Raw genomic sequence first — 18090 nt, forward strand, 5'->3', positions numbered from 1 at the left:
GGAGGGAAACGATGATGGAGGGAGAGAATGAGAAGAGAGAGAAACGGAGTAAATATAGAGATAGAGGAAGAAGAAGGAACAAATGGAGACGAAGGAAAAGAGAGGTAATGAAGGAATGGAGGAGGGAAAGAGAGAATGAGTAGAGAGATTGAGGAAAAAGGTGCATGAAGCGATGGAGGAAAAAAGAAGGAAGTGAATGAAAAGAGATAGGAAGGAGGAGAAAAAGACGGAAAATAAGCTGTTAACTGAGAATGGAGTGAAGAGAGGAGAGGATGCCGAAGATGAAGGAAGAGAAGGAAACAGGAAAACATAGAAGGAAAGACAAGAAAATAGTATCATCATCATCATCAGAATCGTGGACAAAGAAATAGATCTCAGAGTATATTTGTTGATCCTGATAAAATATACGTTCGTTTCAAGGGGAAAAAAAAAAGATTAAAAAAAAAGGGGAAAAAAGTGTTATTGGAAGATATGGTGTGATGTTACGTTCTTCAAAGTGGATGGAGGAAGAGGAGGAGGAGGAGGAGGATGTGGAGAAGTGGATGACGATGGGTATAGCGGGCAGCTGAAAATACGTCCTCCTCCTCCTCCTCCTCCTCCACGTCACCCTTAGGACCAGTTGGGTTTCCGGTGAACTTTGACCTCTTGTGTTGGCGTCTGAGGCTCATCCGTTGTGGGTGACGCACTTGGGGGGGCGAGGGGGGCAGGATGTTGGGGGGGAGGGGAACTTTTGATGGGGTTGTGATCCTGTTGGGGGAGGAGGGATAATGGAGGAGGAGGAGGAGGAGGAGGAGGACAGAAACAAGACCAAGAAGACAAAAGAAGAAACAACAAAGAAATATGGAAAAACAAAGAGAAAAGGAGAAAAAAGGAAGACATGGGAATTTAAGAAAGGAGGAAAAGGAAGTAGAAGAAGGAAAAGAAAAGAGGGAAGAAAACGGCGCAGGAAAATAATGGTTGATAGTGGTAGCGAGGGCAATGGTGGTGATGGTGATGATGGAGGCGGTGGTGGTGGTGATGGCGGGGCTAGTGATGGTGGTGGTGGTGGTATACACAGTTATCCCTCTCAGTCAGCGCTTCCCGAGCTATTAAACCCGCCACAAACATTACGTCGACTGCTCACTCATAATCATTCAATCCTGAGACGCCCTTCACTCCCTCCCTCGCCCCTCGCCGCATATACACTCAAGCAACGTTCTCAGACTATCGTGCGCATATTGTTACTGACTCCTGACTCTAAATTCCTCTCACGCCGATAACGATATGCACAGAGTTATTGTTAAAGCCCTCAATAAAAACTTTCACTATACGAAGCACCTCCATCCACTCTGTATATTAACGTACTAGACACTGTTCATCTCCCTCATCCTTCTCCTTATTGTTTCTCTTTGTGTGACGTGAGGAGCTGTGGAACGCCTGTGTGGGAAGTGGATCTGGTGTGTGAAGCTTAATGCGTCCATGGCAATAGAGACATTCATTTAAGAGGCGGAACAGCTTATGGTAGACAGCCCGCGAAGGTGACAAGCCCCTCGATATTATGAATGAATGAAATAGTAAGTAATTTTTTTTTGTATAGTTATGGGTCGGAAACTGGACGGTACAATGTGGTGAGCAAGATCGATGAAAGAGTCTGGGTCGTGGTTTATACTTTGTCTATTTTAGCTTCATCCTCTTCATCTCCACCTCCATCTCCTTCATAATAATAAGATTGTTCAAACCGTCTTATAAATGTCTGTCACGTCGTAAGAACATAAGAACCAGACATTAGAACAGTCATAAGAACATAAGAACAGTCATAAGCGCCTCTTCCTCCCCTTGGCGAGCTAGTGCGTCTTGTAGGAGGCGAAGGGCATGATGCAAGGGGCGCGTCTCGTCAGGAAGGTGGTGTCGGTCAGCCGTGTCTCGTTGGGTCACTCCGGGGAATAATTCAATAACGAGGATGTGAATAAGGCTTCGGTGTTTTCCATATAAGGGGTTTAGTAAGAAAAGGAATATAACGTAGTGGCTTTGTTAAGAAGGTATATAGTTCATGATTAATACTGTGTTGATTCGCGTGAAGAAAATTACTTTGATAATGATCGTACTTTTTTTTTGTTCGTGGTCTTTTTGTTTTTCTTTTTTGTCCTTGTTCTTGTTTTTTGTTTTTCGTGTTCTTGCTCTTCTTGTCCGTGTTCTTGTTCGTCTTGTTGGTCTGCTTTTTCGTCTTGCTCCTGTTCTTGTTATTGTTTGTTTTTTTCATTTTCTTTTTCTTTTTCTCCTTGTTTTTCGTTTTCTTCTGCTTCCTCTTCTTTTTCTTCAATTCATCATCATTTCTTCTTTTTCTCCTTGTTTTTCGTTTCCTTCTTTTTCATCTTCTCATCATCATCATCATCATCATCATCATTTACGAATTTCTTTCTCATCTTAATAACCTTAATAAACAAACTTTTCATCCAAACCACATACACAAAAGGCTCAGGATTCCCGCTACTCACGATCCCCTCTTCCGCATTCCACATAAGGTTCAGATCTCATTACCGAGGATCAGCAGGACATTCCCCTCAGGCCTCCTTGTAAGGATCTAAATGAGGGATTAGCCCGAGACAAAGGGTTAAGGACGAAGTAATCCCTGTCGCTCATCCTCAAAAAAGGGATTGGTAATAAGCGCTGAAACTGTCCTAGCTTTACCTGAAGGATCGAACCTCATTTTGTTTATTTGATGATAGGATTAAGTCTCATTATAAACTTACAATAGGGAGGATCAAGAAGCGTTTATTGTTCTCTGTTTGCTGAGGAAAGTATACGGAAGTCATTTGTTGTTGATTGTAGTATTAGATTCCAATAGCTACCCACAGAGAAAGAGGATTTGAGTGGTATTTTGGTACCTATAGAATCAAGGCCTAATTTCATATGAGACTAAGTGGCTAAAATAAAATAATGTTATAATTAAGAATAGAATGCGTTTACCTGTATTTAGATTTTAGGAATAATTCAAACCTCATTAATTACAGGTACATTAGGATTAAATGCCATTCCTTCAACGTAGAAACAGGAAGAGGTGTGGCTATATGTATCTGATCTAATTAACTCCAGGTGTATTTAGCTTTAGGATTAGATATTGCTTTTGAGATTGAAACAGAAAGGGATGTAGCTTAAAGGGGACCACACCCACGCTAATATAAAAGAACAAACTATTGGGGAAGCTTTAGAATAGGTGCCCTTATGGATGAGGGCTCCTTTAGCTCGTGTCACCCTATGCCCATTTTTGTATACTTTTGTTTAGATAAAAAAAAAGTCAGATCTTACTAACTCAGGTGACTTTAGGATCAGATACCATTCCTTTGAGAGTGAAACAGGAAAGGATGTGGCTTTGTGCGTATCTGATTTTATTAACTCCAAGTGTATTTTTCCTCATCTTTTCATTTTCCTTCCATTTTGTACATTTCTTCCACCTCCTCCTCCTCCTCTTCCTTTTCTTAGTGTTCTTTCGTCCTCTCATTTTCTTCTGTCCATTATTTACTTATCCAGTTCTCCTTATCCTTTTCTTTATGTATCTGGTCCCATTATCTCCAGACTGAAAGAATATATATTTTTCCTTTGAGACTGAAACAGACAGGGGCGTGGCTGTAAATGTATCTGACCTTATAAACTCAGGTGGCTTTAGGATCAGATGCCATTCCTTTGAGATTGGGACAGGAAGGGAGGTGGTTGTATGTGCATATGATATAATTACCCCCAGGTGCGTTTGGTTGAAGGATCGGATACTGTTTCCTTGAGCTCCACGTGTTTCTAAGCTCCAGGGCCTCCTTAGCTCTTGATACGGGTCTATATATGCCAGATCTCATTAGCGACAGGTGTAGTTTGCTGTAGATTAGTGTTTTGTTCCGTATTTTGTTCCGCCCTTGTAGAGACAGGAAGAGGCGTGGGTGGAGGTGACGTGTGTCTGATAAAGAAGGGTTGGATGGTCTCTTTGGGGGTTTGAGACAAGTCGATTCCTTTTTTTCTTTTTTCCTTCTCCATATCTTTTTCATTTCTTTCCTTCTTTTCCCTCCTTTTCTCTTATTTTTCTTTTATTTTCTTCCTTGTTTTCTTTATCAGTTTCTTCCTTACCTCCTTCCTTTCTTTAATTCTTTCTTTCTTTCTTTTCTTTCCTGTCCAGTCCCCTTCCTCTCTCTCTCTCTCTCTCTCTCTCTCTCTCTCTCTCTCTCAGAATTTTTAGCATACTGTATACGTCGCAACTTATTTCTCTCTCTCTCTCTCTCTCTCTCTCTCTCTCTCTCTCTCTCTCTCTCTCTCTCTCTCTCTCTCGTTCACTTAGTTGCGTGCTGTCAGTCCTTTCACAACAAACACATTTAAGTCCCTTTAACAAGAACCGTAACTTACAGCCGGGCAAATTATATCCCTTAAGAAAAAAAAAGATGAGGGTAAAAAGCAAAAACAAAAAGAAGTAAAAGAATATTAAATGCCTACATAATAATACGTCTTTTTTTCTTCCTTGCTTTTATCGTGGACTAGTTTGCATATTAAGAGTAATTGAGAGAGAGAGAGAGAGAGAGAGAGAGAGAGAGAGAGAGAGAGAGAGAGTGGGGGAAAGGCGACAGAGATAATTGGAAAGGAAAATAAGAGGTTTGAAGGGAGGACAATATGGGGTGAAAGATAGATATAGACACAGAGAGAGAGAGAGAGAGAGAGAGTGAGTTTAACGAGTTCCAATTATGTAGTTCACAACACCTGTTATATTTTTCTTTTTTAGTCTCTTCTACAAGACGCATTGCTCTTGTTATCGTTGTTTTTGTTGTTGTCGGGTCAAATTACACTGTTAAGGGTGTTAGTACCGAGTAAAGGGGAGGGGGGGGGGTAAAGGAGGAGGAGGAGGAGGAGGAGGAGGAAGAAGATGGAGATGGTTGACGCGACGGAGAGAGAGAGAGAGAGAGACACACACACACACACACACACACACACACACACACACACACACACACACACACACACACACACACACACACACACTATCCTTAGGGACTCGAGATGCGTTTAGGGAGGAAGGGAAGGAGCAGGAGGGAGGAGAATAGGGGAGGGAAGAAGGAAATAGAAGAGGAAAGAAGCGAGGAAGACGGAAAAAGAAGCCGAGGGAAGAGAATGAGAGGCAAGGAAGGAAGGAAGGAAGGAAGGCTGGAGGGAAGGTAGATAAAGAAGGAACTGCGAAAATTCATGGTAAAAAAAAGAGAAACGAACAGATGACGAAGGAAATGCTGGAGAGGAAGAAAGAAAACGTGCCTGAAAAATATGAATAAGAAGAAAGAAGAGAAAGGGAGATAGATGAAGTGAAAACAATACTAAACAAATATAGAAGGTGAATGGAGGTGGAGGAAAGGGAACTAGAAGAAGAGGAGGTGGAGGAATCTGATGAGGCAAGGAGTAGACGACAAAGAAAAATAAAGAAGAGTAGGAAATGAATGAAAGAGAAGAAAAGAAGAGGAGGGTAATGAAGAGAAGGAAACTATAAGGAAAGAAAATGAAGATAAACAGGAGAGGAGAAATAAATAAAAAAGGAAGAAAAGAAAGAATGAAGCGAGAACAGAACATAGCAGAAGAAAAGGATAAAGAAAGAGGAAGAAAGGGAAGGGAGTGTATGGAAGAAACGAGAGTAAAGAGAAGTAGCACCGGAGGAAGAGAAGGAAGGAATAAAGAAGAAAAGGAAGGGAAGGGAACATTTAGTAAGAAAAGAAGGAAAAAGAAGAAAAAGAAGGGAAGGGAAAAGTTAGTAATAAAAATGAAAAAAAAGGAAAAAGAAATAAAGGAAGGGAAGGGAACAATTAGTAAGAAAAATAGAATAAAAAGGAAAAAGAAGAAAAAGAAGGGAAGGGAACATTTAGTAAGAAAAAGAGAAGGAAAAAAGGAAAAGAAAAGGAAGGGAAGGGAACATTTAGTAAGAAAAAGAGAAGAAAAAAAGGAAAAAAAGAAAATCACATGAAGAAAGGTGAAAGAAAAGGAAGGAAAAAAATAGCGAAGGCCGAGGTCTCCGTGCGGGTGACGGGAAGCACGCTGGCACGGAAGGGCAGGTGTCGGCAGGCCCTTGATTGCTGATTACCTGCAGTCATTCACCGGGGAGGACAGGGTGCCAAGGCGGCGATTGGGGTGGTAGGGGTGGTGGTGATGGTGCTGGTGGTGGTGGTGTGGTGGTGGTGATGGTGATGCTGGTGGTGGTGTGGTGGTGGTGATGGTGATGGTGATGGTGATGCTGTTGTTGTTGTTGTTGGTGGTGGTGGTGGTGTGGTACTACTACTACTACTACTACTACTACTACTACTACTACTACTACTACTACTACACCTACTACTACTACTACTACTACTACTACTACTACTACTACTACTACTACTACTACTACTCTGCCTTTTGTTGTTGTGCTTGTTTTTGCTCCCCTTGCAAAACTAATATGGAGAGTCCGTGTTATTCCTCTCTCTCTCTCTCTCTCTCTCTCTCTCTCTCTCTCTCTCTCTCTCTCTCTCTCTCTCTCTCTCTCTCTCTCTCTCATTTTCTTTCCTTCTTCTTCTTCTTCTTCTTCCTCCTCTTCTTCAGAACAAACGAAAAAAAAGAAAACTAAAATAACTCACCGATATGATCTTGAAGGTAACGTGATCTTCCTCCTCCTCCTCCTCCTTCTCCTCCTCCTCCCCCTCCTCCTCCTCCTCCTCCTCCTCCTCCTCAGTTTGTCTACACTGGAGGAGGAGGAGGACACATAGACGGCGTCGCTCAGACTCATCCCAAAGGTTAACAGTACTGAGAAGAGAGAGAGAGAGAGAGAGAGAGAGAGAGAGAGAGAGAGAGAGAGAGTATTGCAAGATCTATATATAATAGTCTTTTGTAATTGTATGTTATTATTATTATTATTATTATTATTATTATTATTATTATTATTATTATTATTATTATTATTATTATTATTATTATTATTATCATTGTTGATGTTTCTACTACTACTACTACTACTACTACTACTACTTTCACGTACACACACACACACACACACACACACACACACACACACACACACACACACACACACACACACACACACACACACACACACACACACACACACACACACACAAGCACAAACACAAACACACACTCACCTACGTTACCTGTGTGGCGTAATTCTGAGTCGTGATAGTTTGAACACCTGCTTGATAAGGTGTGCGTGTGGGGTGGTAGGTATATGTTTACGTGGCTATGTACTACAACTGCGCATCCCCCAAAATATATATACCACCCTTCATTAACTAAAGAAGAGACAAACATCAGCTTAGAAAAAAGTGATAAAGCGAGCGAACGCAAGAGATACGATCCACCTTACCTGCTCTTCTTCCTTGCTTATTTCCTTCCTTTCTTTTAATATTTGTTTCTTCCTCCCTTCCTGCCTTCCTTAGCCTTACTTTCCTACCTCATGTATTAGACGCTTTTGGTAACTATATGGCGTATCTCGGGCAGTTTTAATTTTCTTCATCTCTGTGTGTAGGAATTTTTTTTTCGACCATTCTCTATTTATGTTTTATGTATCTATCTTTTAATCTATCCACTTACATCGATATTCGTCTTTGTTTTATCTACCTATCTATCTGTGTATGTTTGTCTATCTATTCGTCTATCTATATTATCTGTTCTCTTCATCTTATTTATCCATTCATATATATCTCTCTATCAGTATCTACTATCTAATTGTCTATACTGTTTACCTGTCTATATTTATCAAGGCAGTTGTCTATATATTTAACTGTCCACCTATCTATCTTCTGTTATGTCTGTCTATGTGTGCCTATCTGCGTGGGGTTTGATGGAGCAGTGATGTTGATGGATGTGTGACGAAGGGAAGGATATAGAAGGGGGCGGTTGAAGGGTGTCGGTGTGGATAATTTACGTGGTATTGAAGGGGCAGAGAAGTATATACGTAAATGATGATGGTGGGACGAAGAGGGTGAAGAAGAGAAGGGGATGGTAAGGATAGAGGCAGATACTGGGAAGCTTAGGGGGAGTGAAGGGGAGTTGTTGATGGAGGTGAAGAAAGGGGATGGAAAGGGATGCTAGGGTGAAGATAGGTGTGTAGGGATGAAGGGGATAGGGTGAGGGGATGAGGGGGTGAAGAAGAGAGGGGAATGAGAGGGATGCTGTAGCGAGATGGGTGTATGGGGATGAGGGGGGTGGGGTATGGGGGTTGCTGGGGGGACTAAAAGGTGGTGAAGGGGGTGTTTGGGTGCTGGTGAGGGGGTGATGGGGGCGAGGGGGGGGTAGGGTGAAGGGGTGTTGATGGGGATGAATCTCAAGGGAAGGGACGATTGACTGTATGGTTGAGGGGCGTCAGCTGTTGCCATGGAAACGTTTGGGTGTCAGGCTGATTATAGTGTGTGTGTGTGTGTGTGTGTGTGTGTGTGTGTGTGTGTGTGTGTGTGTGTGTGTGTGTGTGGTTATCTGTCTGTCTGTTTTGCTTGTTTGTCATTTTTTTTTGTTTATGTCTGTATATGTCTTGTTTTCCGTGTGTGTGTGTGTGTGTGTGTGTGTGTGTGTGTGTGTGTGTGTGTGTGTCTGTTTCTGCTTCTAATTCATCTTTTTGTTGTTCTTTTTGTCCTTATTAGCAGATGTTAGATATATAGATAGATTGACCTGTCCCTCGTGTGTGTGTGTGTGTGTGTGTGTGTGTGTGTGTGTGTGTGTGTGTGTGTGTGTTTCTGCTTCTAATACATCTTTTTGTTGTTGTTTTTGTCCTTATTAGCACACGTTAGATATCATATATAGATAGATTGACCTGCCCCTTGTGTGTGTGTGTGTGTGTGTGTGTGTGTGTGTGTGTGTACGCCCAGGGCAAGACAGAGCTAAGCCACTCCACCCCGGGTTAGTCTGGCAGGCAACAAAGAATTGGACGTGGAGCGACGCCAACACGAGGAGGAGGAAGAGGAGGAGGAGGAGAGTGGGGGAGGAGGAGGAGGGTGGGTGGGTGGATGGGTGGATGAAGAAGAAAGCTACCACTGCTTCATCTTCTTCCTGCTCTTCTTCTTCCTCCTTCTCCTCCTCCTCCTCCTCCTCCTCTTCCTCTTTCTTCTCTCACGTATTTGTCAGTAATTATGTTATATTATTATTATTATTATTATTATTATTATTATTATTATTATTATTATTATTATTATTATTATTATTATTATTTTCTCCGCCATTATCTCATTTTCATTGTCTTCCTTTTTTTCAACCATTTTCTCTCCTTTATAGTCCGTGGGCCACCCTCACAAATTAGCTCTAGAAAACAAGTTTCGTCGGGCATATGTCCGCATTGAAAATTTTCACTTGTAATAGGTTGCAGCAATGTTCTCAACACTTTATCCGTAGAGCTTAACCAAAAATACTTGCACATTAACATACAGTGAAAATTCATACATCGGCTTCTGTATGTATAAAATAGTATTCGTTAAGTGATAGGAAAAGCAACTCTAAACACTTTTTCATCTATGGCAATTTGTGTTTAACGCCTTCGTTTTAAAGTTACAGAATGTTTAAATACGAAAATTGATCAATTTCCAGCCTTTGGTCCTGATCTGAAAATAACGGTAGAGACATCAGGATGGTTGCAAATTACTCTAAAATACAAGCCAAACAATTTATATTCAGACAACATTGGGCTAATGTTAACTATTTGACCTATAAAAACAGTCAGTTATGCATGCTGTCATGAAAATACCATTTGCATCGTATTTTTGCTTAAACAAGTTGTACAGCCTAAACAGTTGCCATTAGACAAAGACTGTCTTAATGTAATTTGTTTGTCTTGTAAAGTAGAGTAATTTGCAACCATCCTGAAGTCTCTACCATGATTTTCAGATCAGAACAAAGGTTGATTCCAGTTAATTACAGGATGTTTAAATAAGAAAATTCATTGGAATCAGTCATTGTTCCTAATCTGAATATTATGGTAGGGACTTCGATGGTTGCAATTACTCTACTTTACAAGACAAACAAATTACATTAAGACAGTCTTTGTCTAATGGCAACTGTTTAGGCTGTACAACTTGTTTAAGCAAAAATACGATGCAAATGGTATTTTCATGACAGCATGCATAACTGACTGTTTTTATAGGTCAAATAGTTAACATTAGCCCAATGTTGTCTGAATATAAATTGTTTGTCTTGTATTTTAGAGTAATTTGCAACCATCCTGATGTCTCTACCTTTATTTTCAGATCAGGACCAAAGGCTGGATCAATTTTCGTATTTAAGCATCCTGTAACTTTAAAACGAAGGCGTTAAACACAAATTGCCATAGATGAAAAAGTGCTTAGAGTTGCTTTTCCTATCACTTAACGTGTAGGGAATACTATTTTATACATACCATAACAAATGTAAAAATAAACATACAAGTAATTTGTTCTAACAAATTCCCAAAGTCGCAAGGCCATTTCAAAATTATATGGATTATATTTACTAACATTACGGTCTTCTGTCTTCTTAAAAAACGAGAATAGTCCCGTGAGTCGAAATATTCATCAGAACGAACAGGCAAGGCGTTTGTTTACAGTTAATATTAAAACCTTATTAGAATAGGTACGTAAATATTTTTTTGTATAAATAAAACTACATATATTTGACATACTTTATTTGTGCTTTTTTATTCAATTCAATATTCATTAAAGCATTAAAAAAAAAAAAATATTGAATTTAATTTAGTCAGCCATAAAAGTACATTTTCTTTGGCGCTTTTAAGCATTAGAGAATACCACAAGTTTTTGTGGAATACTATCCTATTCATATAAAAAAATAGATTTTAATATGCTATTATTTCGTAAACGTGCAAGTAAAACTAGTTAAGCTCCTCGAAACTAGCTTCTATGTAATAAAACCTATTATATCCTGAAGAAAACGAGCGCTGCGGAATGATGCCCGACGAAAGTGTAAGATATTCCAGGGTGGCCCACGGACTATTACCTTCTTCCTTTAATGAACTCCCTCCCATTTTCCTCTACCTTTCTTTTTATCTATACATCTTATTCTTCCCCTTTACCTTACCTTACCTTACCTTACCTTACGTCTCACCTTACCTTACATTTTACCTTAGTTACTCTTCTTTTACCCGTTTTATTCCTTCTCTCTGTGTCTAGATCTGTTTAGCTATATGTCTATCTATCTATCTATCTATACCTGTCAATCTGTCTAGCTATATCAACCTATATCTATCTATTTATCTATCTTACCTTCACGTGTATTCCAAAGGAGATTTAAATGACTGGAAAAAATAACAAAAAATACAACCTCTATTTTCGTTTTCCACCCCCCGAAAAATCATCTCAGGTAACCATTTATTAATTAAGGTAAAGGCCACGTGTTCTGTCTACCTACCTTTGCTTACCTGTCCGTCCTGTAATGATTAATCGAACGTGTATATCTAATTAGGAGGTAATGGAGGATACCTGTTAATTAATAAATAAATAAGTAAATAAAACAGCACAGGTAATAGACGCATTGATTACAGGTATGACTAATTAATGGAAGTGGAGGTAGTTATTATTATTATTATTATTATTATTATTATTGTTTGTGGTGGTGGTAGTTGATGTAATAACTGTGTAGGAGAGAGAGAGAGAGAGAGAGCCGGTCCGCTTTCCACCACCAGCAGTCTATATATAAGGCATCATTCATACACACACACACACACACACACACACACACACACACACTGTATGTTTCTCCCAGACTCCTCCACTTCCTCTTTCTTTTTTTTTCCCTCCCTTCAAGACTCTCTCTCTCTCTCTCTCTCTCTCTCTCTCTCTCTCTCTCTCTCTCTCTCTCTCTCTCTCTCCCAGTAGAGAGAGAGAGAGAGAGAGAGATAGAGAGAGAGTGAGAGAGAGAGAATGCAATATTTAAGAGTCAACACTTCCTCTTCCTTCCCTTCTTTCCTCCTCCCTTCCCTTATCTTCTCCATATTTTCCTCCTCCCCTCTTCCTTTACTCCCCATTCCTTCCTTCCTTTCCTCTTCCCTTTTCCTTTCTCCTTTTCTCTCTTCCCCTGTTCCTTTTCCTCCCCTATTCCTTTCTCCTCTCCTATTCGCCTTTCCCTTTTCTCTCCTTTCCTCACTTCCCTCTTTCATTTTCCTCCCCTTTTCTTTCTCCTTTCCTCACTTCCCTCTTTCCTTTTCCTCCCCTTTCCCCTCTCCTTTCCTCTCTTCCCCATACCCCTCTTCTTTCCTCTCTTCCCCTTTCTCCTCTCTTTTCCTCTTTCCCCATCTTCTTTCCTCTCCTTCCTTTCCCTTCCCTTTCCTTCCTCCCTCTCCCAGCCTCTCCCTCCTCTTTTCTGTAAGCGAACGAAGAGAGGAAATGAAGCATGATGTAAAAGGAGAAAGAAAAATAGAATAAACAAATGAAGAATAAATGTAAAATGAAAAGTCAAAGGGGGAAGGAAGATAAAAGGGGGAACATTTTAATTAATATTTCAATACACGCGACTTCCTCCTCCTCCTCCTCCTCCTCTTCCTCCTCCTTTTTTCCAAGCTTTTACTCTCTCATTTTCTCTCTTTGTATTTATTTGCCTTTGTTCTCTTCTTTTCTCTTACTTACCTCTTCTCTTTTTTTTCTCTCATTTATCCTTTTTTTCTATTCTACTTACTTTTATTCACTCCATTATTTCGTATTCTCTTGCTTAGTTCTCTTGCACACTTTCTCCTCTCTTCTCTTCCTCTTCCTTTATATTTACGTTTCTTTTATATACTTTCTTTTTAGTGTCTTTGCTCTTCCTCTTTTTCTCTCTCCCTCTTCCTTTTCTTTGCTTCGTCTCTCCTTCCTCTTATTTTCTCTCTATCTCTTTTTGTTTATTTTGTATTTCTCTTCCATTCATCTTCTTTTCCTCTCTTCTCTCTCCTTCTCCATTATTCTTGCACTTCCATTTCTTTCTTCAGCCTCCTCTCTCCCTTCCTTTATTATTGTTATCTATCCTTCTCCTTTCTATCTCTCCCTCTGTTTTCCCTTCTATTCCTCCTCTTCCATCTCCTTCCCTCTCCTCCATCTTCCATTCCCTCTTATCCTCCTCTGTTCTTCCTCCCTCTCTCCCTTTCATCATCATCTCTCTCTCTCTCTCTCTCTCTCTCTCTCTCTCTCTCTCTCTCTCTCTCTCTCTCTCTCTCTCTCTCTAAGATCACCTGCAATTATATATGAGCACTCTACACCTGTACGAGCTCACCTGCCTTCTCATTACTGCCCTCACCTGATTAATTCCTCTTACCTGTGCTGGATCAAGCTAATCATACACCTGTAATGCATTAGTCTACCTTTTCCTTACCTGAGGCGGACATTATTAACTAGTAACACCTTTTTATTTGAAGTAACTGATTAACATTACTGGAGTTTCTGAAGTTTTTATTATTTATTGAGTTTATTTTATGGTTGTTTTTCATTTATTTGTATTTTTGTTTTGTTTACGATAATATATTTTTCTCGTGGACTTGTTTGTTTGTTTGTTTTTACTTATATGTTTATTTAAGTTGTTATTCAGTTATTTCATTAAGTTTTCCTTTTGTTTACATTTTTTTATATCTATCTATCTGTATTTATCTTCTATCTATCTATCTATCTATATATCTATCTACCTAACTACCTACCTTCTTACCTATATCTTTCTATCAATATCCATCTTTATTTCAATTCATCTACTTTCTATCTGTTTCTTTTAAATATTGAGATCTATTCAAATTCTCTTATAGTAGTTGTTAATTGTCTTTTTCCCCCTTTACCTGCCTCCTTTGCCGTAAATAAAAACCCAGTCATACACACCTTTCATTTACCTGTCTTTCTCCCATTACAGGTGCGCTGGCGGAGGGGGGGGAGGAGGTCGAGGCCAAGGTGCAGCCTACCAATTGCTCCTATTACCGCCTGGAGCAGGGCGGGGAGGTCGGGATGAAGCTGGTCTCGAGTGACGTGGAGCAGTGCAAGGGAGGGGACGCCTGCTTCGCCTACTTCACCATCCGCGGCAACACCTCCATTGAGTTGCAGATGAAAGGTAAGGGGAGAGCTGGCTGTTTTTAAGGAAGGGGCGATTTTTTTGTTTTGTTTTTTACTTTTTTTTCTTTATTTTCCTTCATTTTCTATTTTCGTCCCTCTATTTTTCTTCCTGAGCTTTCATTTCTACATTTCTCTTTCTTTCTTCCTTTTGCGTTTTTTTTTTAAGGGGACCGATTTTTATATTTTTGTTACCTTTTTTTTTTTTACTTTATTTTCTTCCTTCATCTTCTATTTTCGTCCCTCTCCTTTTCTTCCTGAGCTTCCTTTTCTTCCTTCATCTTCTATTTTCGTCCCTCTCCTTTTCTTCCTGAGCTTCCTTTTCTTCATTTCTCTTTCTTCATTCTTCCTCCTGTGTGTCTTTCGTTTTTCTTTTCTTCTTCTTTTCGTCTTTTCTTCGTTCCTCTCTTCGTCTGTCTTTTCTTTTTTTATCTTCTTGGGTTTCTGAGGGTTAATTAAGGTAAAAAAAGTGTCTGTTGTATTTGGTTTATTCTATTTCTCTCTCTCTCTCTCTCTCTCTCTCTCTCTCTCTCTCTCTCTCTCTCTCTCTCTTTTTCTCGAGTGGTTAATCCAACAGGACGTTTTAATTTGTCTGTCTGTCTATTGCCTTTTTGCCTGTCTGTTCTTTGTCACACACACACACACACACACACACACACACACACACACACACACACACACACACACACACACACACACACACACACACACACACACACACACACACTTAACCTAACCTAACCCCCCTCACACACACACACACAAACACACACTCCCCTTCCCCCCCACCCCACCCCCCAGCACACACACACACACAGGAGTTCCCTTGTGTTACCCCTCGTTGTGTTGCGGGTACTTGAGGGTGTTATCAAGTTGTCAGACCTTATCACCCGGGGCCTCATCCTCCTGCCTCATCACTAATCGGGGCTGTGATAAGTCGGAACGAGGCAACAGCAAATGAAAATGCCTCGCGTCTCACATCTCTCGCACTGGTTTAAATGAGTCTGAAGGGATCAAGCGTGTTGAAGCGATGTATTGTGTGGAGTTTAGGAGGCTTGATAAGGGATTCAAGGCTGTCTGGAAGAGTACTCAATCCCCTCTTTGTTCTTCTTTGGGGTTTTAGGTCAAGTTTAAGTACTTTAGGTTTAGGAGGCTTAAGGGATCCAAGACTGCTTGAATGAGTTTGTATGTGGTGTTTTGGGGGATTCGAGACTGTCTGGAAGAGTACTCAATCCCCTCTTTGTTCTTCTTTGGGGTTTTAGGTCAAGTTTAAGTACTTTAGGTTTAGGAGGTTTAAGGGATCCAAGACTGCTTGAATGAGTTTGTATGTGGTGTTTTGGGGGATTCGAGACTGTCTGGAAGAGTACTCAATCCCCTCTTTGTTCTTCTTTGGGGTTTTAGGTCAAGTTTAAGTACTTTAGGTTTAGGAGGCTTAAGGGATCCAAGACTGCCTGAAAGAGTTTGTATGTTACGGGATTCAAGACTGTCTGGAAGAGTATTCAATCCCCTAGCTCTTTGTTCTTCTTTTGAGTTTTAGGTCACGTGAAGTACTTTAGGTTTAGGAGGCTTAAGGGATCCAAGACTGTTTAAAAGAGTTTGTATGTGGAGTTTGGGAGGTTAACTTACGGGATTCAAGGGTTTCTGGAAGAGTACTCAATCCCCTCTTTGTTCTTCTTTGGGGTTTTAGGTCACGTTTAAGTACTTTAGGTTTAGGAGGCTTAAGGGACCCAAGACTGCCTGAAAGAGTTTGTATGTGGTGTTTGGGAGCTTAACTTAAGAGATTCAAGACTGTCTGGAAGAGTATTCGAATCCCTTCTTCTTTTTTCCTTTTTAGCATCGAGTCGCATTTAGTATTTTAGGTTTAGGAGTGTTAAGGAATTCAAGACTGTCTGTAAAAGTTCTCGAATCCTTTTTTGCTCTTCTTTTTGTCACGAGTCGCATTGAGTAATTTAGGTTAAGCAGCTCAAGGGATTCGTGTCTGGCTGAAAGAGTACTCGATCTTTTTCTTGGCTATTGTTCTCTTTGGCACGATTCACATTACACGATTCAGGTTAAGAGACAGGCGCGATTCAGTACGTTTAAGGAATAGTGAGTAGGTGTGTGATGCTATATTGCTTTACGGAGGGCGAGGTACAGTTGCGTAGAATGAGAGCAACATGTCTTTACTTTATATATCATTAAACCTCCCCTCCTCACTTTGTCCTTCACCTCCCTCCTTTTCATTTTTCATCCCCCACCTCATTCACTTCAACCTGCTCCCTGCTCCCCATATCTTTCCTCTCCATCCCCTCCAGTTTTCTTATTTCTTCTCTCTTGTCTTTCATCTTTTCATATATTTGCTTTGTATTCAGTTCAGTAATCTCCTTCTCTTTTCCTTTCATCCTCCTCCTCTTCGTTTTTAATATCTCCCCCTTCGTTTCATCCTCCTTCCTCCTTCTCATATCATTCCCCTCCATCTCCTCCTACTTATCTCTTTTCCTTCTCTCCTTCATGTCATTGCTTTAGTATATCAGTAACCTCCTCCCTCACTTTTCTCTCCTCTTCTCTCTTCTTCCTCTTTATTTTCTCTCTCCTCTTTCTCTCCCTTCTTCATAGTCCTCTTTATTTTTCTTCTTCTCTTCATGTCTTTGTCTTTATTTCCTCTCCTCTTCTCTCTTCTTCCTCTTAATTTTCTCTTCCCTTTTCTCTCTTCGTCCTCTTAATTTTCTCTCTCCCCTTTCTCTCCGTCCTTCCTAGTCCTCTTATTTTTCTTTTCCATGTCTTTGGCTGTTTTTCCTCTCCTCTTCTTTCTTCTTCCTCTTAATTTTCTCTTCCCTTTTCTCTCCTTAATTTTCTCTCCACTTTCTCTCCGCCCTTCCTAGTCCTCTTTATTTTTCTTCTTCATGTCATTGCCTGTTTTTCCTCTCCTTCTCTTTTTCCTCTTTATTTTATCTCCTTTCTCTCCTTTGATTCTTGTCCTCAGTGAACTTGATAGACAGTGGGAACATACAAGGTGACCGCTGCCCTACCTGCCCACCTTTGCTATTCTTCCTCCACACACCTGTCCACCTGTCTCTACCTGTCCCACGTCTCTTGTTACCTGTCATCCTCTCCTGTTTATATGTGGCTCCTCCTCCTCCTTCTTCTTCCTGTTTCTCCTCACTTTTTTTTTCTTGTTTCGGCTTTTTTTTACGTGTTTTTTTTTCCATTTTATCCTTATTCCCTCTTTTCTCTCCTTGATCTTCTCTTTCCTCCTTTCTTGTCTTCCTCTTTTCTTTGCTGTCCTTTTTGTCTCCCGTATCCTTTCCTTATTCAGTTACTTGTTCCTACCTTCTCTTTCGCTTTTTCTCCTCCTCCTCCTCCTCCTCCTCCTCCTCACTGGGAAGAATTGGATGGCCCCGAGAGATGAATTTCGTTCTCTGATTTGTTCAACGAGGAGATAAAAAAGAGACACCGACCATTTCAAAACACCTGATCTCACCTGTCCTTTTTCCCTTCACCTGTCCTCTCCTTACCTGCCCTTTCACCTTTTGCCCCAACTTCCCCTCACCTGATATACCTGTGCTGGTCATGTTTTTTTTCCCCATTGTGTTTTATAGCCCTTAAGCCTCACCTTCTTTTCTTATTTGCTCTTTCATCTCTCTCCCTTTTCCTCCCTTCTCTCCTCCTTCTCTATTCTCTCTCTGCCACTTCTGTTGATTACTTCGCTCCCTTTTATTTTCTCTCTCTTCTCTTTTTTCCTTTAGTTTATTTTTTCCCCGTGTTGTATAGCCCGTAAACCTCACCTTCTTATTTTCTCCTATTTCTCTTTCCCCTCCTTTATCTTCTCTTCTCTGCTCCTTTTCTGTTCTTCCTCCCCACCTGCGTTCTTTTCCTCCTCCTCCCTCTTTCTTCCCCTCCCCCTTCCTTCCTTCCTTCCTTCCTACCTATCTACCTACCTACCTACCTTCCTTCCTTCCTGCCTTCCTTCCTTTCTTCCTTCCTTCCGATAAGTGCCTTCCCCTTACACATCCTCCCTTGATATTTGTTGTGTTTTGTTTGTTTTATGTTATTATGATCATTGTTTCTGTTACTATTGTTGTTGTTGTTGTTGTTGTTGTTGTCG

The 18090-nt window shown here is 40.5% G+C and overlaps 1 protein-coding gene and 1 long non-coding RNA gene across 2 annotated transcripts in view; both read left to right on the forward strand.

Moving 5' to 3' along the window:
• LOC126981523 (bone morphogenetic protein receptor type-2-like) overlaps positions 1–18090 on the forward strand; it is a 92174-nt gene that overhangs the window by 16628 nt on the left and 57456 nt on the right. The window contains exon 2 of the mRNA XM_050832712.1: positions 13813–14007. Within this exon, the coding sequence (XP_050688669.1) occupies positions 13813–14007 (195 nt within the window). The remainder of the gene's footprint in view (positions 1–13812; positions 14008–18090) is intronic.
• On the forward strand, positions 14709–17912 carry LOC126981525 (uncharacterized). The gene is made up of 2 exons (XR_007733981.1): positions 14709–15129; positions 15408–17912. It is a non-coding gene; the product is annotated as an uncharacterized LOC126981525 (long non-coding RNA).

The sequence above is a fragment of the Eriocheir sinensis genome, chromosome 48, assembly GCF_024679095.1.
Source record: "Eriocheir sinensis breed Jianghai 21 chromosome 48, ASM2467909v1, whole genome shotgun sequence".
In the NCBI taxonomy this organism is placed as follows: domain Eukaryota; kingdom Metazoa; phylum Arthropoda; class Malacostraca; order Decapoda; family Varunidae; genus Eriocheir; species Eriocheir sinensis.